At 37.9% G+C, this 25125-nt stretch overlaps 1 protein-coding gene across 4 annotated transcripts in view; it reads left to right on the plus strand.

Moving 5' to 3' along the window:
* Window positions 1-19457, plus strand: part of PSME4 (proteasome activator subunit 4) — a 100348-nt gene extending 80891 nt beyond the window's left edge. For all 4 annotated transcript variants that reach the window (XM_058684109.1, XM_058684111.1, XM_058684110.1 and 1 more), the window contains 7 exons: window positions 1248-1333; window positions 10359-10487; window positions 11446-11601; window positions 14124-14286; window positions 16370-16503; window positions 17252-17390; window positions 17923-19457. In XM_058684109.1, the coding sequence (XP_058540092.1) occupies window positions 1248-1333; window positions 10359-10487; window positions 11446-11601; window positions 14124-14286; window positions 16370-16503; window positions 17252-17386 (803 nt within the window). In that variant the 3' untranslated portion in view covers window positions 17387-17390; window positions 17923-19457. The remainder of the gene's footprint in view (window positions 1-1247; window positions 1334-10358; window positions 10488-11445; window positions 11602-14123; window positions 14287-16369; window positions 16504-17251; window positions 17391-17922) is intronic.
* Window positions 19458-25125: the final 5668 nt, after the last annotated feature.

Below are 25125 nucleotides of genomic sequence, written 5' to 3' on the forward strand. Positions count from 1 at the left end.
TACCAGCAAGCACTGCAAGAGGGTTGCATTTTTTTCATGCTCATGCCAATACTTGTTTTCTGTTTTTGTGACTTATAACTATCCAGATGAGTGTGAAAAAGATAACCCTGTGGTTTTGATGTGTTTCCCTAATGATCAGTAGTTAAACATCTTTTTATTTGCTAATTCCCCCCCCCCCTTTTTTTTTAAATCTTTGGAGAAATGTCTCTTCAAGTCCTTTGCTCATGTTTGGACTAGGTTATTAATTTTGTTATTGAGTTGGAGACCTTTATATATTCTGGATATCAACCCCTTATCTCATAATATGATTTGCAAATATTTTCTCAATCAGTGGTTTGTCTTTTTACTGTCTAATATTAGTATCCTTTGATGTACAAAAGTTTTTAATTTTGATGTTTTTAATTTATCTATTTTCCCTTTTGTTGTCTTTGTTTTTGGTATCATATCCAAGAAATCATTGCCAAATCCAATGTCATGAAGTTTTTCCTTTAAGTTTTTTTTAAGAGTTTTGTACTTATAGTTCTTAAGTTTAGATCTTTAATCCACTCTGAGTTAATTTTTGTATATGGTGTAAGGTGAGGGTCAACTTCATTCTTTTGTTGATGGGTACCCAGTTTCCTGGCACCATTTGTTGAAAAGACTCATTTCTTTATTGAATATGGCACTCTTACTGAAAATTAGCCATATGTGTGAGGGCTTCTAGACTCTCTAGTTTATTCCACTGGTCTATATGTCTGTCCTTATGTCAGTGCCACACTATTTTGAATACTGTAGTTACTAGTAAGTTTTGAAATCTGGAAGTGCGAATCCTCTAACTTTGTTCTTTTTCAAAATTGTCTTGGTTATCGGAGGTGTCTTGTTATTTTTATATTTAAAATTTTTTCAAGCATTCTAAGTATAAACAACTAACTTAGTTATCACTTTTACTGCATGAAAATTAATGAAGGCTAGTTTTAATTTGTAGTTGGTGTTGCTACTTAGTAGGTTATTAATAATTTTGCTGATTCATTTTTTGAGAGTGGCTTTGGTACCCTAGTTGGTTGACACCCGTTATTGTGGTTCCTGTCATCATGCTGATTAGTGAGTGTCTAATTTATGAAGTAACGTAGATGATCTCTTTCTTAGTATTGAAGAGTTAGTTACCGGAGTTATCAGAGTGACTCTCTGACACCAGCACTACAATATTATTCTACTTTTTGCTCTCTGACTATATAGCAAAGACTGATTCTGTGTGTGTTTTCAAATAGTATTGAAATGGCTGATGGCTAGTGCCGGAAGATCCTTCTCTACAGCTGTCACAGAACAACTTCAACTTCTACCTTTGTTTTTTAAGGTAAGTTTATGGCTGAAATTAAGAATGCATCACCCTCTGTTAACTAACTGGAATCTAAATAACAGCTTGGAAAGGAGGGGGAAAAAAAGAATGCATCCCCTTCTGACCTTCACCGGGAATTTATATTTTATATTTATCATCTGATAGCTTATAGTTTTATAGACTGTGTAGGAGCTGGTTGGATCTCTAAGAAGTAGAACAGTTGCAGGGAAATCATGAGGTGATGGTAGTTTAATACTTGTTGAAATAATCTTTTTAGCATTTGGTAAGCCTAGGATCTTGACAGATACGTGAAGAGTTCATAGACAGTACTGTTTTACCGATAACCAATTTCTAAGTAATAGTTTGGGAAAATATTCGTAAATTTAAAAAAAAAAGACACAATGAAGTTTTTGAATGTAGCTATTTCTGATTTTTTTTATTTAGTGTATAATCTGAAGTTTTATTAAATATTTTACATACAGTATATCGTATTTATTTTACAGTGTTCAATGGGACTATAATAGCTTGTAACAAATATCTGCCAGAAGTAACTTGTTTCTGGTAATCCTATAATGACATTGACAAAAGGTATAACCTGAGGTGGTTCTAATTACTCATCTAGTCGGATGATGAAGCTAATAAACTAAGGTTGCAGACTGATACATTGGCTGCCACAGTTGTAGTCCACAGTCACATGTGGTTAGGAAACAGTCTGGTATCACTGCACATTTGGAACTGTTTGGACAGACATCACCACTACTTGACAGTTACTGTTCAATATAGTTACCATTTCAGCAGGAACGTTCTTGTTACTGTTTCTCAGCAAGTATAATGCTAAACTTCTGTTTTGCCGCAGTATACTTTGTCTTTGGGAAATTGCAAAAAATAGAGCTCTACATAGTAATTTCAAAAGATTCACCACTAAAATACTTCTAAGAATTCTGTGTAGGGCCTAAAGCCCATGAGCACCTCTGGGATCTTTTGGGATAGAATAATGGACAGTAGCTATTAGTGTATATAGGTCCATGTTACTTGTAAGTCATTGGGGTACATAGAGTTTTTCTTTAGGTCAGTGGTGCTTAAACTTTTCTCCACTGCCACATAAGCAGTGGATATAGAACATGATCTCATAGGGTCTTACATGCGTAATGTGCAGTGAATTTGGGGATAGCTGGAGTTCTACCCCTTTCTTTCACTTAGAAAGAAAGAAAGAAAAAGAAAGAAAGAAAGAAAAGAAAAAAGAAGAGAAAAGAAAGAAAAACGGGGAGGGAGGAAGGAGAGCAGAGCCTGGCTGGCTCATTTGGAAGGGCATGTTACCCTTGATCTCAGGGTTGTGTTTCAGCCCCACGTTAGGGGTAGAATTTAAAAAAAAAAAAAAAAAAAAAAATCAGTAAGGAGGTGTATGAGAGTGAGGTTTGATAGAAGGATATTTTGAATCCATGTGACATTTATAAAACTGAAATCATCAGAAAGCTGTATTGTATGAATGGCTTGTGACAGGCCTAACATTTCACCTGCATCTTCAGATGTTGAGACTGAAAATCTGCTTTAGGTCATCATGGTGAGTGGGGTCTGGGGTACAAAGACACTATATAGCACACAAATGAGCAGTTTGCATGCACATCAGCTTTGTAGAGTGAAGATGAAGAAAGGAGTCTGAAAGCACATTGTTGCTTATTAAACTGTGGGAGGCACTCAGAAATGGTAGGAGATGAGATCAGAAATTCTGTTTTGGACATACTTGAGATGCTTCTTAGATTCTAAATGAAGTGTTATATATCTCATCCCGCAAAAAACAGTTGTGTAGCAATTCAAAAAACAAAAAACCTTGAAATCTATATCAAAGTGGAAGTTTCTATTATTTGCCTATTCTAGTTGAAGAGTCTGCATACCGCTAAAGGTTAAAGGAGGAGGATTTTCAAACAGGAATAGTTTACACAACATTGGCTTTAGACTTAAAAAAAGAGACCTACTTTAAAATCCTGTTTGTGAGAGGTGCAATTTTGTGATCTTGCACAAGCTACTGAACTTGTAAGACTGACTCCTTATATATAAAGTGAGGGATAATACCACTATCCCTCACAGAGTTGTTGCAAGGATGAAATGAGACAATGCCTGTAAAGCAGAGAGCACGGTGTCAGATACTTGTCTATATTGTAATTATTGTAGATTATTTTCGTTAATAGTCTTTAAGTGCTTTTTATTTTGTTTATTTTTAATTTTTTTTAGTATTTATTTTTGTGAGAGAGAGAGAGCAAGGGAGGGACAGAGCGAGAGGGAGACACAGAATCCAAAGCAGGCTCCAGGCTCTGAGCTGTCAGCACAGACCCCAATGTTGTGAGTTCAAACGAACTCACAGAACTTACAAGCTGTAAGATCATGACCTGAGCTGAAGTCATGACCTGAGCTGAAGTCAGACGCTTAACTAAGCCACCCAGGCGCCCCTAACCGTATTTTAGTTTGGAATAATAAAGAGTTCTGATGACTACAATCAGGGAGGAAGAGAGGATGTATTATATATCTTATTTCAGACTTCACTAAGGGCTCATCAAAACTCACCACTGTACAATAATAGTTTTGCATATACCAAACTTAGAGAAAAATTTACAGATGTTGTACAAAGTTATATGCCATTGGGGTGACTGGGTGGCTCAGTCAGAAAATAGATCACTTAGAAATATCTAGGCAGTTCAGTACCTGGGGACCTAGGTAACAGAATTTAACAGCCTCCTCAAGATGCTGTCTCCTTGTGGGGCGCCTGGGTGGCGCAGTCGGTTAAGCATCCGACTTCAGCCAGGTCACGATCTCGCGGTCCGTGAGTTCGAGCCCCGCGTCGGGCATCTGGGCTGATGGCTCGGAGCCTGGAGCCTGTTTCCGATTCTGTGTCTCTTTCTCTCTCTGCCCCTCCCCCGTTCATGCTCTGTCTCTCTGTCCCAAAAATAAATAAATAAAAAAAAAAAGTTGAAAAAAAAAAAATTAAAAAAAAAAAAGATGCTGTCTCCTTGCATTTCTCTCTTCAAGATTTCAGATGTCCAGGAGCACCTAGGTGGCTCAGTCAGTTGAGCGTCCAACTTCAGCTCAGGTCATGATCTCACGGTTTGTGAGTTCGAGCCCCACATCGGGCTCTGCGCTGACAGCTTGGAGCCTGGAGCCTGCTTCAGATTCTGTGTCTCCTTCTCTCTCTGCTCCTCCCCCCACCTCACACTCTGTCTCTCTCTCCTTCAAAAATAAACAAACATTTAAAAAAAAAATTAAAAAAAAAAAAAAAAAGATTTCAGATGTCCAGAAAAAGTCTCACTGGCCGGGCTTGGGTCTCTTGCTACACTTTGGCTAAGCTGTATGATCCCTTGATTGACAGACCTACCAGAATGACAGAAAAGGATGCTTTTCCAAAGTTAATCAAACTGTTGTTATCAGCAGGAGGGATGAATAAATTGGCAAAGAAATGCACATATTTATGCTACAAATAGACCATAAAACACCCTTCTTACTTCGTATCTTAAGGAAAACCCAAATCACTGTATGTCAGTCTGTTCTGTAGTGTGACCAGAAAGGAAAAGATAATAATTAGCATTACCCGAAGAAAGCCCCTAAATTTCATGGGCACATTTTTCCCCAAACTTTTTATTTCAAAATAATAATGATGCACAGGAAGTTACAAAGATAGTTCAAAGAGGTCTCACATACTCTTCACTCAATTTTCTCTAGTAGTTACATTTTTTTTAAACTGCAGTGCATTCTCAAAATCAGAAAATTGAAATCGTTTAACCAATTTATACTGTGTATAAGTCTATGTCATACCCCCTTCGGTCCCAGATGAATATTCGCAAACTTTAAGGTTGTCTGAATCTTCGTGTTTCTATAACTACACATCTGGTAGTTAGAACATTAAGACAGTGTAGACATGTGTGCTTTTAAAAGTCATATCTAGAAAGAAAAAGAATGCTTTTAAGGAAATATTAAAGTTGAAAATTTTAAAGTTGAAGTGAGTTGGTATGATTCAGGCAAACTTACCTATAGAGCAGTTGCTGATAAAGAAATGTAGATGTTGTTTCTTGAGATCAACTAAGAAGAAAGTACTCTTGCGGAGATGGCCTGGCTCAGTTGGTAGAGCCTGTGACTCTGGATCTTGGGGGTCATGAGTTTGAGCCCCAGAGTGGGTACAAAGGTTACTTAAACAAATATATAAATACTTTTTTAAAAAAGTGTTGGAGGGGGAGTACTCTTCCAAACTTAGAGGCTTTATTTGTAACTGAAAAGGTTTTTGTTCCACAAACAGGATGTTGTTCATAGAGAAAATCCCTGCAAAGTAAAATATCTAAGAGATTTGGGGGTGCCTGCCTGGTTCAGTCAGAAGAGCATGTGACTCTTGATCTCAAGGTTGTGAGTTCTACCCCACATTGGGAGTAGAGATTACTTAAATAAATAAAAACTTGAAAAATTATATCTAAGAGATTTTTATCTCACTGGCATATAAAAGTAGTCTATTCCAAATGAATTGTTATCCTATGCTGATAATTAATAATGTTAATTTGCTGCTTTGGAACATGATATTCTTTATAGTGAAGTTTATCCATTGGACTTCAGGATTTTACTGGTTTTAGTAGAACATTTTAATCTGTTCTCAACATGAGAACATTATGTCCTAATTTTATTCATAAAACAAATTTTTTTCATGAATGGTAGGAAGAGAGAGTACTGATTCAATAGGTGAGTGAGTCACCTTAAATTTTTCTGGTGGTAATGGTAGGCCTGGCAGCAAATGAGTATCTTCTTTTTTATACTACAGTTCAACTAACCAAACTCTAAACCACCTCATTTTTATTGTGGAGGAGTTAAATGACAAAGGAAAACAACTCCATCTACATGGCCTGGAGATTTGTACTGTTGGGTATTTGTAATAATTTTTACGCTGAATTTGTTTGGTGTGTATCTTTTTATACCTTTGTGAACACACCTGTACCATACACCAGTTTGGTTGGTGTGTGTATGGGTTTGTTGTACAAAAACTAGAACTAGTTCAAGCTGCAAATTGATAAGGACCATCTTTTCACATAACTGCCTCTCTTTATAATGACGACTGTATTACCGTTTAATCAGTTTTCTGTGGATGGTCACTGGTTATTCCCAGCTTTTGGCTGTTAAAAAAACAGTGATAATAGTCTTTTGCAAATATGAGTATTTTTGTAGGATAATTGCTGTGTATGAAATTGCTGTGTAAAAGGTCTGTTTGCATTGGTAATTTTAGTGGATACTGCCCTCCAAAGAACCTGTCTTACCTCTTTCCCACAAACCCTGATGTTTCTTAAATCTTTGATGGTCAAATAAAAATTATTGTTCTTGGGGTGCCTGGTTGGCATGCAGCTCTTAATCTCAGGGTTGTGACTTCAAGCCCCACTTTGGACATGGATCCTATTTAAATAAATAAATAATTAAAAATAAAATCATTGTACCCCTTTAGTGAGACTGCCTCCTTGTACATTGGCTCTTTTTATTTTTCTGCCAGCTATCTGTATTTTGCCAGTTTTCTTTTGTGTTATAAAGGTGTTCCATTTTTCTAAGTTTCTTTATTTTTAATGATGTTTTGAAGTTTGCTAGTCCAAGATTATTTTTTTAAACAACGCTTGTCTTATTTTTATGGTATTATCTTTTGAATTTAAATTTGCAGTATAAGATAGAAAATTGATATGATTACTTTTATATAAAGTATTGATGTAAAGGTACAGCTTACTTTTCAAGATAATCTATCTTTTCTCGATTGATTTGAGATGGAATCTGATATGCTGGTTTTAGTAAAGTCTGCTAAGGGAAATTAACATGGTGAATTAGTATACTGTACTTGGAGGTTTAGTTGTTAAAGAAAAATTATTCTGATACCTGTTAAAATCATAAGGAAGACTTTATTTAGGTCTGTTGCGATAGATGTCAAGACTGAGTAGGGGAGAGAGACTGGGCTCCAAGCCTAATACAGCAGACACTTTCGGATATTTAGCCAACAACACGAATGGGAGGAGGTGTCAGTGGATAGTATACTAAGAGGAGACGTCAAGGGCAGGGGATTCCTGCTAAACTGACTTGACAGGATTCTTGCTGAAAAGCAGCCCATGACGATCAGATACCAAAGGTGGAGGTCAGGAATTGGATCACATACAGAGGGTGAGGTCTTCTCTAAAAACAGACTTGTCAGGATTCTTGCTACAACTGGACTCAGCAGGCCCAAGGACTAAAAGAGAGCTCAGAGTAACCTGGCTAAAGCTGGGTAAATAAGGATAGTTAAAGTAAAGGCATGGTTAAGTTCCCATTTGTTATGGGTATGCACAGAAATTTGGGAATACTAAACTTTGAATATTTCACCTAAATTGATTTCCTTAGTGTTTTAGAGAAAAATAATTTTTTCCCCATATTAAAGCTATACTTTCAGAAGAAACAAGAGAGGTGCCTGGGTGATTCAGTCGGTTAAGTGTCTGACTTTGGCTCAGGTCCTGATCTCAAGTTTGTGAGTTCAAGCCCTGCATCCAGCTCCCTGCTGTCAGTGTGGAGCCTTCAGATCCTGTCTCTCCTCTCGGCCCCTCCTCCATGCACACACGTGCGCGCGCGCGCGCTCTCTCTCTCTCTCTCTCTCTCTCTTTTTCTCAAAAATAAATAAATTTTGAAAAAAGAAAATATACTTACGCTGTTTTAGAGGACACTTATTTAAGGGTTGGGGACAAAGAAGTCTACCTAAGTGTACTTTATTTTACCAATTTGTCTTTGGAGACTTAAAAATACTTTTTATGATCAGAAAACAAAATTAAACGAAAATTCCCTTTACAAAAAGCGAAATGAAATGAATCTCACCTCACTATGTAACTGGTTGTAAGGACAAATACACAGAGTGGTGACTTTTAAAACAGAAAATCAGGGTGCCTGGGTGGCTCCAGTCAGTTAAGCGTCTGACTCTTGATAATGGCTCAGGTCATGATTTCACAGTTCATGAGATCCAGTCCCGCATTAGGCTCTGCGTGCTCTCTCGCTCTCTCTCAAAATAAATAAACTTAAAAAAAATCATGCATGCCTTGTGAGAAGTGCATCCTCTAATATTGGAATGAAGCTATTATGTTTGTTATTTAATGAAGAGCAAATAATAATTGTCAATAGTGTTAAAAAAAAATTCAACAGAATAAATTTGAAGATCTTACTGGGTTTGTTTGTCCAGTGATCATGAATGGGGACAGTACCCCTTTAGCAAATAGAAAGGAGCTTCAAGGAACTCTACAAAATAGAAGGTTTTTTTAAAAGGCTGTAAGGGAATGGGACAAGGAAGGGCATAAACAAAAAGGACTCTTTCCAACAAGGTCATCTTTCTGTAGGGGAGGGGCAGAGGTCTGTCTTGGAGTTTACTATTACTGTCACTGATAAGGTAATTCCAAATTACCTGGGTGATGGTCATATTCCTGGGCGTGACTTAACTGAAAACTACAGTTAAGTCTTGGTTTGCAGGGCTGGGGGCAATTGACATCATTTTGAGCCTGTTCCTTTTTTAGCAATAGGAACTGAAATTTTTAGCATGAGTGACAAGAGATATAAAAATACAGCTGTTTAGTAATATCGCAGTCATCCTAAATTTGAAAACATCAGTATGATCTCATGATCTGTTTCTCTTTAGAAAATATGCTTATTTCCTAGCAATGTCCACAAAAATTCATAACCACTAATCAGCCTAGTAGTGATCACTACTCGTAGTGCCCAGATTATGGTTTCTAGGTATCATTTCCCATTAGAAGAATCAGGGCTCCTTGGATAAATAGCTTATTTCAGGTTTGGACCAGAAATGTACAGGATAGATCTCCTTCATCTTATAGCAGAAACCAAGTATGTTACAGTTATGTTAAAGGACTCAGGAGCCATTTCGAGCACCACTAAGATTAAAACCATTAAATTTGTTGAAATTCATTAGTTCATAATGACATTTAAAAAAAATTCATTGTTCGCATTTGGAGAATAGGAAGGAAACATTATTCTGAAGGAGGGAAGGCTTTTCTCTATGAAGAAGAGATGAGTGTCAGCATTTTGCAAACCTTTTTATAATGGTTCATCACAAAGAATACTGACCATAAGTGAAGGAAGTACACACCATTTATTTTGTACTCAAACAGTTAAACTTGAAAAAAATCATGCTGGAGCCAATGAATGCCACCACAGGGATGCAATCAGAGAAGGCCATTTATAGGGGACAATACAAAACTAAGGAGCCAGGCCTTCCTCCACTTTGTTTTAAACCGGGGGTGGGGGGGGGTGGGGGGGGGGTGGGCACCTGGGTGGCTCAGTCGTTTAAACATATAACTTCAGGTCAGGTTATGATCTCGTGGTTCCTGAGTTCGAGCCCCACATCAGTCTCTGTGCTAACAGCTCAGAGCCTAAAGCCTGCTTGGGGTTCTGTGTCTCCCTCTTTCTCTGCCCCTCCACCCGCCTCAAAAATAAACATTTAAAAAATAAGAGAAAAGGCAAGGACTTTTAAAAGAGGATGGAGAGAATTTAGAGATTTTTTAAAATACATTTTTTTCACAGAATCTTTTACATTTAAGAGCCACATGAACCAAATGCAGTGTGTGGTCATTATATTGAACCAGATTCCAAACAACCAGTTGCAGTAACACATGTACAAAATAATTGGGGGAAATTTGAACACTACCGTACACTTTATATTTTAACTATAATGAATTTTAGTGGGTGATGTCATTCCAGGTTTGTTTTTAATAAGTAACTTTTATCTTTTAGAGATCTATAATAAAATATTCGTGGGTGAAGTATGTCTGGGATTTGCTTCAGATAATTGGGGGATGTTGTCAAAAATGAGAGGGTTACCTGTGAGTTTGTTATTGTTGAAGAGGTAATTGATTTTATGGAGACTCCTTGTACTATTCCCTAGTTTTTGTATATACCTGAAAATTTGCGTAGAAGTTTACTTTTAAAAGTAAAATGTGATTTCTTTTATGTAAGGATGCCTTTGTACTTCTTGGCTGTTATTTTCAATTATGTGTTTGTCTTTTTTATTGTTCTCTAGATTGCCCCAGTGGAAAATGACAATAGCTATGATGAACTGAAAAGAGATGCAAAGTTATGTTTGTCACTAATGTCTCAGGGGTTGCTTTACCCTCATCAAGTGCCTTTGGTACTTCAGGTGCTAAAACAAGTAAGAGTGTATAACAAATATTTATATGATTTTGTTAGAACTTGGTATATCATTCTGAGAATTTCACAGAGTCCGCTGTAGTGCACATAAAACCTGAAATTTGTTTTTCATTTTGAATTTTCTTTTAGTATGAGGGAAGACATATATTGACCAAAGAAACAGACCTAGATTCTGTACCTGCCTTTGCCACCAACTTCTGTGACCTTGGGGGCAATCACTCAACCCCCAGATTTTCTATATACACAAAGAACTAGTTATTGAAGCACCTTAGATACAATGTGCTTATGAATGAGGGGGGTGGTCATTCCCTTTCATCAATATCCCCTTTATTTTATTCACTTGTATTTCCCAGTTTCTGGTTAAAAATAATGATGATAATAATAATACTAATAATGTGCAACTCTTAGAGGAGTCAGAGCATTAATTATAAATAATTTTCTTCAAGAGTTGACTTTTGAATGTGTTCCTTTCCCTTTACTTTCAACCATTCTAAATAACTAACTTTATCTGAAATAGTTTATGCAACCTTTTTTTTTTTTTTTTTTCAACGTTTTTTGGTTTTTTTTTTTTTTTTTTTTCAACGTTTTTTGTTTTTTGTTTTTTTTTTTTTTTTTTTGGGACAGAGAGAGACATAGCATGAACGGGGGAGGGGCAGAGAGAGAGGGAGACACAGAATCGGAAACAGGCTCCAGGCTCCGAGCCATCAGCCCAGAGCCTGACGCGGGGCTCGAACTCACGGACCGCGAGATCGTGACCTGGCTGAAGTCGGACGCTTAACCGACTGCGCCACCCAGGCGCCCCCTGCAACCTTTTATTTAGAAGGATATAGGACACGAGCTTGCTCTAACTATACTTGTAAAAGTAGAGTTGTAGTAGATTATATTATTTGCGTGTACTTTCTGTCATTTTTGTTCTTGGTAGCACTGTTTGCATTGTTTCTACTTCTTCTCATTTACAGACAGCAAGAAGCAGTTCTTGGCATGCTAGATACACAGTACTGACCTACCTCCAGACCATGGTATTTTATAACCTCTTTATTTTCCTTAACAATGAAGATGCAGTTAAAGACATCAGGTGGCTGGTTATAAGTCTTTTGGAGGATGAGCAACTAGAGGTAAAGTTTGAGATACAGCAAATCAAATGTAATACATTTAAAGAAGGCATCATGCCCTACCCCCTCTTTAATAAGTATGCACTGATTGATTTTCTTAAAGTGTAAATTATTAAAAGTAACTTTCATTTTAACATACTCTGTGTGATTGGTTTTGATACCCTAATCATGACTTCCTGTCGTACAAATGGAAACAAACATTGGGCATGTACTTGTTCTGGCATCTCTTTGAACGTGGACAGATAACATTTTTGAACCAAAGTTTTCTTATATGTGAAATTGCAGGTGATAATATTTTCCTTACTAACTTAAGAGCTAATAGGAATGTCCATGAAGGCAATTTCAAGAGAATAAAAATCCAGACACAAATGCTATTATCCAGTAGACTTAAAATAGGATTGTTGCCCCTTTTTATTTTTCTTGGTAGAGAAATTAAAGGTAGCTTTTGAGGTGAGGTTACATTAACATTTTGTACAAAAAGATAAATCTCTTAGTTAAAATAGCCAAATGTAAGAAAAGCGTGTTGTAGTAAATACGGAATAAGATACAACTTTTGAAATTGGCCTTAGGTAAAGAAAATTCATTGAAATTTTTGTGAAATTTGTACTTTTTTAATTTTATGGGCTTTATGGGTTTTCTGTATGGTAGAACACTCCCAGTAATTATATATTCTATTTGAGAGCACTGAAAATAGATCATATCAGTAGGAAACTAGGAATGGAAATTTTTCTACCTTCCTAATGAGCGTATTCATTTTGTAGTACAGCTTTCTTGTTTTCTGGGAGCCAATATCGTCTAGTCCCTTAGATACTCACAGTTGGTTATGACAACCACAACAGACTTCAATGTAAATATTTACAGTTATCCATAACTTTTTAACTTGTATTTTTTAGTAACTTGAATGGAAATGAAAAGGTGGAAATCTTGAAATCAGTATTTCCTAATTTTAAATATTACAGTAATCACATTAAATTGCATTTACTGTTTGGCTGGACCTTGTAGAACATTTTCATAATTATTTTTATATTCCATGTAGTAGGCTTAAGCATAACTGCTACTATAAGTATAACTATGCCATTCATTAAAACTACCTTTCTTTTTTTTTCCTAAAGATTTTTTTTTAAGTAATCTCTCAACCCAGTGTGGGGCTCAGACTCACAGCCCCAAGATCAAGAGTCGTGTTTTCCACCCACAGACTGAGCCAGCCGGGCACCTCTGTCATATTTTTTAAAACAGAATATTGAGTATCAGTAATAATTAGTGACAGCTACTCATAATACTGAAAAAACGTTTTAATAATCTAAATGAGGAATGTTTAAAGAAAACTATTGATTTAAAGGAAAACTTTTAGGGGTGCCTGGCTGGCTCATTTAGTAGAGCATGTGACTCGATTTCAGGGTCGTGAGTTCAAGCCCCATGTTGGGTGTAGAGCCTACTTTAAAAAAAGAATGTGTAATGATGATGACAGGGTTGTCAAGATATATAATGAGTATTCCACATTAGTCTTCTGTCATAGTATGTTAGCACTGGCTCTTTGAAAAGCAGCTGATAGCCACAAAATTCACAGTAAAATTGTTCATACATTGGAATTTAGTAATCCCAATTTTTAGGATCCAACTTAAGAAAACACATAACAATATGGAAAAAAATTATATACATAAGTTAAGAATATTTTTAGCACAATAGAAGTTGAAAGCATTCTAATCAATAGTTGGATATAAAAATGAATCATGGTATTAAAAGAAATAATGCAACCGAATATGAAGTAGTAAAACATAATGTAATTCATTTAATAGTGTAATGAAAATGTTAAGTATGCAAAAACTTTCAACACTAAAACATTTAAGACAAAACCTTTTGAAGCAATAAATAGCAAAATATTCAGGTTTTTTTTTTCAAATCATTATTTCCTGTCTTTATGAATATTTAGCAGGAATTTTGTGATATATCTGAGAAGATAGCATTTTACTGCTTTTTTGTTTTCAACAAAACTTGAGTTCCCATTCCACTTTGAAATGATACGCTCTGCATTTAGCACTTCTGAAAACGTTTGTAGTCTGACATAAGCTTGTGAGATTCCTAAGAAGTAAATTGCACAGAAGTAGCTACAATATATGCCCATTGCAGAAATTGTCCTGTATCTCTGTTACCAATGAAAACAACAATAGCAGTAGATTTTAGAGATCTGGACTCCAGGAAAACTTTGTTTTAATGTTAGGCTCTTGCACTGCTTTTGAACAGTTATAGCCCTGATAAGAAGAACTGTCGGTCAATGGGAAAATACTTTATGGAGAAATTTAATTTTGTATGTTACTCTCTGCAACCCTAATGCTTTCATCCGTTTTGAGGTCACAGACCCCTTGAGGATCTGATGAAGTCTCCATTAAGAAATAGCATGTGAGAGTATTTACACAATTTGCAAACAAATGCCAGGGAAAGCCCCCAGCCCAGTTCCCGCAACCACCCTCCCTAGCATTCCACTTGATTTAGGATCTCAACTCTAAAAGAAGTGATTATCTCTACAGGTTCGAGAAATGGCTGCTACCACCTTAAGTGGTCTGTTACAATGTAATTTCCTGACCATGGACAGTCCTATGCAGATTCATTTTGAGCAACTTTGCAAAACAAAACTACCGAAGAAAAGAAAGCGAGACCCTGGTTTTGTAGGAGATACAATTCCTTCTGCAGGTAACTGTGCTGGTAGAAAAATACCCATATCCTTTGGGAAATTAACCAGGCTTACTTAACAAATATTTACTGAATACTTGTATGTACCTGGGTACTGGAAATAGTTGTCCCTGCTTTTTTTTTTTTTTTTAATAATTTTTTTTAATGTTTATTTTTGAGAGAGGGAGCACAAGTGGGGGAGGGGCAGGGAGAGAGAGAGACAGAATCTGAAGCAGGCTCCCTGGCACGGGGCTCAAACTCACGAACTGCAAGATCATGACCTGAGCTGCAGTCAGATGCTTGATTGAGCCACCCAGGCGCCCCAGGTTGTCCCTGCTTTTAATGAGCTTTGCCTATTAAGGCAAGACCTGGAATTTAAAAGCAAAAATTGAGATAAGTACAAAGGGATCTGAGGATGCCTGGGTAGTTCAGTCGGTAAAGTGTCTGACTCTTGATTTTGACTCAGGTCGTGATGGCATCTCACCATTGTGAGATCAAGCCCCAAGTTGGGCTTGGTGCTGGTTGTGGAGCCTGTTTAAGATTCATCCTCTCTCTCTCTCTCTCCCTCTCTCTCTCTCTCTCTCTCTCTCTCAAAATAAATAAATAAATAAATAAATAAATAAATAAATAAATAAATAAATAAAAATAATAAAAACAAAGAAACCTATACACCGCTGCATGCAACTATTAAATTAATCAGGTCTACCCACCTACATGAATTAGTTATTTTGGAGAAGCTAAAATATTTTTTAGATTTTATTGCTTAGGTATAAATGTACTAAGAAAGTACAAAGTAAAAACAGCCTTGCTTTTATTTGGAAAGGGGTCTATTCACTACTTCACTAGCCATTTGTTGGGAGGGTAAGAAGAGTCCTCTCAGAGTAGAAGTTTCTACTCTAACAGAGCATAAAGATAAACAGTCTAAGAATCAGATCTGATTACCATGTCACATTTAAAGAGACATTTAAACATGATTGTGGGGCGCTTGGCTGGCTTGGTCGGTGGAGCGTGTGATTCCTGATCTCAGGGTTGTAAATTCAAGCTCCATGTTGGGTATAGAGAGTATTTAAAAATAAAATCTTTAAAAAAACCATGGTTGGAAAGAACTATCTGACATTGCGACTGCTAACTACATAGTCACAGGAAGAATGAAAAATATATAGAAAGATTCTTAATAAGTAGGAGGCTTATCAGATTTATGGGACATGCCTGGAATGTGAAGCTCCTAAGTGCTGATTACAGGAGAGTCTTAATTATGTCATATAGTTACCTAATAGCAATTTCCAATAAAATGCCAATGTATGTTCTAGTGGCTTTGCTTGAGAACTATATATGTATATATTTTTTAATTATTTATTTTGAGAGAGAGAAAGAGAGACAGGGTATGAGTAGGGGAGGGGCAAAGAGAGAGAGAATCCCAAGTAGGCTCTGCACTGTCCGCACAGAGCCCCATGCAGGGCTTGATCTCATGAGATCATGACCTGAGGGTAAGTCGGATGTTTAACTGACTGAGCCATCCAGGTACACCTGAGAGCCGTGTGTGTGTGTGTGTGTGTGTGTGTGTGTGTTTTAATGTTTACTTTTGAGAAACAGTGTACAAGCAGGGGAGGGGCCGGGGGGGTGGTGGTACAGAGGATCTGAAGCAGGCTCCAAGCTGACAGCAGACAGCCCAACGTGGGGCTCAAACTCACTAGCCGAGAGATCATAACCTGAGCCAAAGTCAAACGCTTAACCGACTGAGCCGCCCAGGCATCCTGAAAACCACTAGTTTAATTGAAAACTAATTTCAGGGGCGCCTGGGTGGCGCAGTCGGTTAAGCGTCCGACTTCAGCCAGGTCACGATCTCGCGGTCCGTGAGTTCGAGCCCCACGTCAGGCTCTGGGCTGATGGCTCGGAGCCTGGAGCCTGTTTCCGATTCTGTGTCTCCCTCTCTCTCTCTGCCCCTCCCCCGTTCATGCTCTGTCTCTCTCTGTCCCAAAAATAAATAAAAAACGTTGAAAAAAAAATTAAAAAAAAAAAAAAAAAAAACCTAATTTCATTTCACTGTAACACATGCAGTAGAGTCCTGTAAATATTGGAACATACATTGGTGTTTTTTTTGCAGAGTTGGTCAAACGTCATGCTGGGGTGCTAGGACTCGGTGCGTGTGTTCTTTCTAGTCCTTATGATGTTCCCACCTGGATGCCCCAGCTCCTTATGAATCTCAGTGCACATCTAAATGATCCGCAGCCTATTGAGGTAAAATGCTTTCTTGTTAGTTTCTTTGCATGCATATTATATCAGTGATGTTTTGTAAGAAATCATTTATGCTGATAATTTCCCATTCACTCTGGACCTTCAGCTATGATAAAACTGCTGCTGCCACTACCTCTGCCAGGGCTAAGCCTGCTCATCAGTGATTATTAAAATCTTGCAGAGGCCTTGCTTTTGTGTATATTTGAGATCTTTTGGTAGCAAGGAAAATACTATAGCTTCTGTCTCTCCCAGTTCAGTGGAAGTAAAATACTGTCAATGTTGTCTGGATAGTTAATCTTTATACTTCACTAACATTTTATACCTAGGAAGTATCTAACTGGGAGCTAATATTAAACAGGAAATTGTGATGGTAGTATTCATGAATAACTATGTACCTAAATAGCTGAAAAGGTCAATGGCTTTGTCCTTTTCACCTTGGTAAATAAATGTAGATGTATATTCAAACTGGTTTAATAATGCGGTGTAAGTTCCAGGGGCTTGTCCTAAAGTGCAGCTCGTAGTTTTAAAGAAGTGAGCTTGGTGGCTTTGCCAAGTTCCATTTGGCTTCTTAGTTTTGCAGCACTCAGTTAAGTGTGAGATCTGAGGTCTAGAGGGATCTTTACTTAGTTATCCTAAACACTCACTAGGATAACTAAACACATATCTATCTTAAACACGTAACTATCCTAAACTAGTTATCCTAGTTTTTCAGAGGTTAAAATAAAATGTGTGTGGGTTGCCTACTCTACAGATGACTGTAAAAAAGACCTTATCCAATTTCCGAAGGACGCACCATGACAACTGGCAAGAACACAAACAGCAATTCACAGATGACCAGCTGCTTGTTCTCACCGATCTCCTCGTGTCACCATGCTATTATGCATAGAAGGGTGAGTCAGCAAAATTGAGATTAAAGAAGTCTGGCATCCCCAGGCAGATGTCATTGGTTTGGTGATTGGGAAGTAGGTGTTCCTAAGTTTTTTCCTTTTTCTGACATTCTTAGATGTCACTGTTTAGATTTAAAATATATATATGACTTTTGCTATCACCAGTGGAAGTAAGTTTCCAGAAAATTCTTCCTTGTTTCTCTGCTTCTGGTATTAAGCAGAGAATTGATGTGACTGCTTTTGGACCTTTATAAATGAGAAGGCTCAGTAGCCTGGGAATGGTTAGTTAAGAGAAATTGTGTTCTTACTTGCCTCCTGCGTGAGGCCTAGGCACTCTGGGTTGCCCCAAGGACCTTAGGTACTGTACAATTATGAGAACATTTCATCTGTATTCTTAAGTTTTTTGTTTTTTGTTTTCATCCTGAATTAAAGATGAGAACCTAGAAACCTTTCCACTGGGATAAGAAGAATAAAGAAAATCTCACTTCTTGCATGTTCTGTTCTCTAACTGAAATTTTTTTCCTCCCTGATACAGATGAGTAGTCCTCACTTCAAGCTCTTTTCATCAAAAATTCCAGATCCTCAGGTACCATCTGTGGTGGCTCTCTGCAGGTTTTTAAACCCCGCCTCTGCTGAGCTCTCATCGGTTTGGTGGTTTCTGTGTTTAGTCTCATTAGTCTACATTCCACAGGCTCTCAGCTGCCATTTGATTACCTAACTTGTCTGGAAGTATCTCCAGAATACTGAACACTTTTTCTTTGAGGCATCTGACAAAGCCACAGTGTCTCAGACTAGAAATAATTACCCAATATGATCATGGCATCCAAGAACAAACAGAGTCTAGGAAATCATTAAGAAACAATTTACTTGTAATGGAGAATACCTGTCTGTAATACAGGTCCTGTCATTTCACTCATCTCAAATTATTTTGAATTTTTTCCAAATGGCTGTTGGGTGTAGATGGTAGTGGGGCTGCAGGCCATAAATCAAAGCCTGAGAGCCTTGGGTCTGGAGAGCCATGAAGAGGGAAGTAAAAGAGAGCCAAGTTTGGAGCCTAACTAAGGACCTGATGGATCACTCCACCAAGACACAGAAGTGAAGTCTTTGTCCACGTTCTTCCCACAGACTGGAGTTTTTGGTGCTGATAGAGCAGTTGCTGAAAAACTGGGGGTTTGGTGAATAAATTTTTGATTGATTGTTGTGCGTGTATACAATGTGTGATTTTGAAAATAAACAACAACAACAACAAAAACCCTGACTGATTGATTTTTACCTGTATTCTTTGCATATACTATTGGACCCTCTTTGAAAACTGTTATACATCACCTAATGGAAAACTGCTGTGTATGTGGAAATTTCGTAATTTTCTTTCTTTTTTGTTTTTTTTTTCTTTTTTCTTTTTTTTTTTTTTTGCCTGCAGAATCGTTGAGAGACTGAGTCTTTATATTTAATTGACTTGTTTAATAAATGTTATATAGATGTAAAAGACTGTATAAACTGTAGAGATAGCATTGGCAAGACTTTGTACAGATGCAACCTTTTACACAGCACCTGTGTGTAATTAATTTGTAAAGATTCACATGTAGCTCTTTATTATAGTAAATTTTGGCTTTTGTACCAATTGAATGCTATTTTTTGTGTTTTTAAATTATTTTCTCTATCTTTTCATGTTACAAAAGCTGAGGTATGGGGTTTTTGTTTGAGTTCACTTATCGTTAGAATGTCTGGATTTTTATGTAACTTTTTTGTGTGCATCCTTAAATGCAAACACCACATGTTTGCCTGTGACAAGTTTATAGAATGCAAGGTATCTTCTAGGTTAAAGTAATTCACAAGTTGGTGAATGTCATCTTGGAACACACCCTGTACAGTCTTCCTTAAAGGAACACTACAGTATATTTTTTAGTATCTACTTGCTGAATGACTTGATACAGACCTAAGCACAGCAGAGGTCCCGGTATAGTATTGAATTGTCAGCATACACAGGCCTAATCCCTGTATAGAGTAGTGCCAAACTGATGATTTCAATTGTGTAACTAGTTTAAAACCCAATAAATGGATTGTTTTTAACATCTGGCTTTTGTCTTCATTAAGAAGAGAAGACAGCTTTCTAGGCAGTGACTCTCATGGATTCCTTTTCCATCCATAGATCTGTATCCATAAATTCATGCCCTCTAACCAAAATGAATTACCTAAATGAATTACTGTACTAGACCTGTCTAGTACAGTAGCTAATAGCTACATATGACTATTTACATATAAATAAAATTTCATTTCTTCAGCCTCTATGGCCACTTGTGCCTAGTAGTTTACCTTATTGAGTAGCACAGATTAATGTTTTTATCACAGAAAGTTCTGTTGGACAGCACTGGTCTGGTCTAGATCATTGATGATCTAGATGTGTCTAAGAATGTGTCTAAGAATCACATGGGGATTTTGTTAAAATGTGAATTTTAATTCATGCTGCTAGCTCATGATATTGATGCCTGGCCCTCACACTTTGAATGGTGAGGCCTTACATTATATTAACCACTTGAGATTTTTCTGAACAAGCTGCATGAAACTATGCCTTAGCAAGGTTCCTAAAGTAGGAACTTTTTTTTTTCAATATATGAAATTTATTGTCAAATTGGTTTCCATACAACACCCAGTGCTCATCCCAAAAGGTGCCCTCCTCAATACCCATCACCCACCCTCCCCTCCCTCCCACCCCCCATCAACCCTCAGTTTGTTCTCAGTTTTATTTAAGAGTCTCTCATGCTTTGGCTCTCTTCCACTCTAACCTCTTTTTTTTTTTTTTCCCTTCCCCTCCCCCATGGGTTTCTGTTAAGTTTCTCAGGATCCACATAAGAGTGAAAACATACGGTATCTGTCTTTCTCTGTATGGCTTATTTCACTTAGCATCACACTCTCCAATTCCATCCACGTTGCTACAAAGGGCCACATTTCATTCTTTCTCATTGCCACGTAGTACTCCATTGTGGATATAAACCACAATTTCTTTATCCATTCATCAGTTGATGGACATTTAGGCTCTTTCCATAATTTGGCTATTGTTGAGAGTGCTGCTATAAACATTGGGGTACAAGTGCCCCTATGCATCAGTACTCCTGTATCCCTTGGGTAAATTCCTAGCAGTGCTATTGCTGGGTCATAGGGTAAGTCTATTTTTAATTTTCTGAGGAACCTCCACACTGCTTTCCAGAGCGGCTGCACCAATTTGCATTCCCACCAACAGTGCAAGAGGGTTCCCGTTTTTCCACATCCTCTCCAGCATCTATAGTCTCCTGATTTGTTCATTTTGGCCACTCTGACTGGCGTGAGGTGATATCTGAGTGTGGTTTTGATTTGTATTTCCCTGATGAGGAGCGACGTTGAACATCTTTTCATGTGCCTGTTGGCCATCTGGATGTCTTCTTTAGAGAAGTGTCTATTCATGTTTTCTGCCCATTTCTTCACTGGGTTGTTTTTCGGGTGTGGAGTTTGGTGAGCTCTTTATAGATTTTGGATACTAGCCCTTTGTCCGATGTGTCATTTGCAAATATCTTTTCCCATTCCGTTGGTTGCCTTTTAGTTTTGTTGGTTGTTTCCTTTGCTGTGCAGAAGCTTTTTATCTTCATAAGGTCCCAGTAGTTCATTTTTGCTTTTAATTCCCTTGCTTTGGAGATGTGTCAAGTAAGAGATTGCTACGGCTGAGGTCAGAGAGGTCTTTTCCTGCTTTCTCCTCTAGGGTTTTGATGGTTTCCTGTTTCACATTCAGGTCCTTTATCCATTTTGAGTTTATTTTTGTGAATGGTGTGAGAAAGTGGTCTAGTTTCAACCTTCTGCATGTTGCTGTCCAGTTCTCCCAGCACCATTTGTTAAAGAGACTGTCTTTTTTCCATTGGATGTTCTTTCCTGCCTTGTCAAAGATGAGTTGGCCATACGTTTGTGGGTCTAGTTCTGGGGTTTCTATTCTATTCCATTGGTCTATGTGTCTGTTTTTGTGTCAATACCATGCTGTCTTGATGATGACAGCTTTGTAGTAGAGGCTAAAGTCTGGGATTGTGATGCCTCCTGCTTTTGTCTTCTTCTTCAAAATTACTTTGGCTATTCGGGGCCTTTTGTGGTTCCATACGAATTTTAGGATTGCTTGTTCTAGTTTCAAGAAGAATGCTGGTGCAATTTTGATTGGGATTGTATTGAATGTGTAGATAGCTTTGGGTAGTATTGACATTTTGACAATATTTATTCTTCCAATCCATGAGCAGGGAATGTCTTTCCATTTCTTTATATCTTCTTCAATTACCTTCATAAGCTTTCTATAGTGTTGAGCATACAGATCTTTTACATCTTTGGTTAGATTTATTCCTAGGTATTTTATGCTTCTTGGTGCAATTGTGAATGGGATCAGTTTCTTGATTTGTCTTTCTGTTGCTTCATTGTTAGTGTATAAGAATGCAACTGATTTCTGTACATTGATTTTGTATCCTGAGACTTTGCTGAATTCATGTATCAGTTCTAGCAGACTTTTGGTGGAGTCTGTCGGATTTTCCATATATAGTATCATGTCATCTGCAAAAAGTGAAAGCTTGACTTCATCTTTGCCAATTTTGATGCCTTTGATTTCCTTTTGTTGTCTGATTGCTGATGCTAGAACTTCCAACACTATGTTAAACAACAGCGGTGAGAGTGGACACCCCTGTTGTGTTCCTGATCTCAGGGAAAAGGCTCTCAGTTTTTCCCCATTGAGGATGATGTTAGCTGTGGGCTTTTCATAAATGGTTTTTATGATGTTTAAGTATGTTCCTTCTATCCCAACTTCCTGAAGCGTTTTTATTAAGAAAGGGTGCTGAATTTTGTCAAAGGCCTTTTCTGCATCGATTGACAGGATCATATGGTTCTTATCTTTTCTTTTATTAATGTGATGTATCACGTTGATTGATTGGCGAATGTTGAACCAGCCCTGCAGCCCAGGAATGAATCCCACTTGATCATGGTGAATAGTTCTTTTTATATGCTGTTGAATTCGATTTGCTAGTATCTTATTTGAGAATTTTTGCATCCATATTTATCAGGGATATTGGCCAGTAGTTCTCTTTTTTTACTGGGTCTCTGTCTGGTTTAGGAATCAAAGTAATACTGGCTTCACAGAATGAGTCTGGAAGTTTTCCTTCCCTTTCTATAAAGTAGGAACTTTAAAAAATAAAAGTTCTGGGCACCCACTGTGGCATCCTGAGTCAGAATTTCTCTGGTTGGACACAGGCGTCAATATCTTTTAAAATCACCATAATGGGGGCACCTGGGTGGCTCAGTTGGTTAAGTGGCCGACTTCGGCTCAGGTCATGATCTCGCGGTCCGTGAGTTCCAGCCCCACATAGGGCTCTGTGCTGACCGCTCAGAGCCTGGAGCCTGTTTCAGATTCTGTGTCTCCCTCTCTCTGACCCTCCCCCATTCGTGGTCTCTCTCTCTCTCTCTGTCTCAAAAATAAACGTTAAAAAAAATAATTAAAAAAAAATAAAATCGCCATAATGTTTCAGGTGTGCATCAGAATTGAAAACCTCTTGTGAAGATTCTTATGGCCTGCCATAGACCTAAAAACAGGATTTTTTTTTTTTAATTTTTTAATCTTCATTTATTTTTGAGAGACAGAGTGTGAGCAGGGGAGGAGCAGGGAGAGAGGGAGACACAGAATCCGAAGCAGCCTCCAGGCCCCAAGCTGTCAGCGCAGAGCCGGTCGTGGGGCTCGAAGCCACTAGCCGTGAGATCACGACCCGAGCCAAAGTCGGACACTCAACCGACTGAGCCACCCAGGCACCCCCAAAACAGGATTTTTTAATCTGAGTGTCCAACATTTGCCCCGTGTCATGATAAAAGGTATAGGTGTTGCTTATTACCTTGATTCCCCAGTCTGGTTATACTGTGAATTATCTAATTCCTTACATTTTCTACCAGTGGCCTCAAGAATGAAAGGGATGGGGGAGACAAAAGGGCAGGTGGCTACTGTTTTTTTTTTGGGGGGGGGGCGTTGTTGGTTTTTGAGAGACAGCACAAGTGGGGGAGGGGCAGAGAGAAAGGGAGACACAGAATCCAAAGCAGCCTCCAGGCTCCGGGTGGGTTAGCACAGAGCCCAATTTGGGGCTGGAGCCCACAAACCAGGAGATCATGATCTGAAACTGTTGTCTAAGGTAGTTCCTAAATGTATGGTGCACAGAGCAGGAACGGTGTTAAGGGAGGCAAAAGCAGACCAAAGTTGAGAAGTCACTGCGGTTTTGGAGTGGAAGAGAGTGAAGGTAGGTTTCTAGGTGGGGAAGGGGTTGAGTGGTGAAAAGTGAGGTTTTAATGGCTGATAATCTAGTTGTTTATGGATCCTTTGAAACAGTCTTCGGGGTGCCTGGGTGGCTCAGTCGGTTGAGCCTCAGACTCTTAATTTTCAGGTCCGGTCTTGACCCCGGGGTCATGGGATCCAGCGCCATATTGCGCTCAGAGTGGAGATACTCTCCCTCTTTGCCTCCACTTGTGTGCACGCGCTCGCTGTCTCTCAAATAATAAAAACAAAGACTTTGTAAATTGTGTTACAAAATTTAAGAAAATTTACCCACCTGGTCTCTTAATGTGAAGGAATGAAAGTTTCGGTGAAAAAAATAATAGGATGAGAAAGCAGTTTTCAAATACTCTGATACTTGGTATTGTCAAGCCCTTTATTTATTTATTTATTTATTTATGTATGTATGTATGTATGTATGTATGTATGTATGTTTGTTTTTGAGAGAGAGCACGAGCAGGGCTGAGAGAGGAGACACAGAATCCAAAAAAGGCATCAGTCTCTGAGCTGTCAGCAGAGATTGATGTGGGGGCTCAAACCCACCAACTGTGAGATCAACCTGACCTCCACCCAGGTCCCCCCTATGTGTTTTCTTAAAGTTTTTGGGGGGGGATTTTGTGTGTGTGTGTGTGTGTGTGTGTGTGTGTGTTTAATGTTTACTTAGCCAAGCCCTTTAGATTGCAAAACTGTGATTAGTAGTGTGGCCAGAGAGGATTACTGAGGAATTTGGTTTAACCGAAAAATCAACTTTTTCTACATAGTCTTCATAGTTTTGTGCACAAAGACCATTGTCTTGTTACTATAATTGCTTTGAATATTTTTCCCCATTGTTGAACATCAAGGTTTTCAGTTTTCTTTACTACAAATTATATTGCAATGAATATTTTCATAACTTCATGCTTAAAACTTTTTTCAAGTATTTCCTCAGGATACACTGTAAGGAGTACATTTTGATGTCAAAAATCTAGACATTGTAATTGCTGTGATATATTTTCCTTCACCTGCACATGTATCAGTTTGTATTGCCAATAATGGTACTAGAATGATGGTTTCCCTGCAAATGGATAGCCCATTCATACTTTAACATAGTCCTGTTAGTGCATTTGCAGATTTTCGGTTTTTTACTACTGAGGTTCTGTTCATTTGGCACTGTTGGCTGGTACATTTTATAGCCATAAGTCTAGTAGCTTTAGCCTTGCTGATGGTACTAATTAGTTCCTGATTTCCTCTTTAGAATCCTTTACAACTTGGGAATTTTTTTTTTCAGTATAATTTCTCGCAAAGGTGTAATTGATGGCCGCATTCCAGCCCAAACCTATTATAATCTCCTTTTCTATGGCCAGATGCCTGGAAATCAGCTGGCAGTTATTTATTCAGTAGCTAATTCATATGGAGAGGACTATAACTTTGGTTAGAATTCTCACTCGAAATACT

Source organism: Neofelis nebulosa, chromosome 9 (genome assembly GCF_028018385.1).
Source record: "Neofelis nebulosa isolate mNeoNeb1 chromosome 9, mNeoNeb1.pri, whole genome shotgun sequence".
Taxonomy (NCBI): Eukaryota; Metazoa; Chordata; class Mammalia; order Carnivora; family Felidae; genus Neofelis; species Neofelis nebulosa.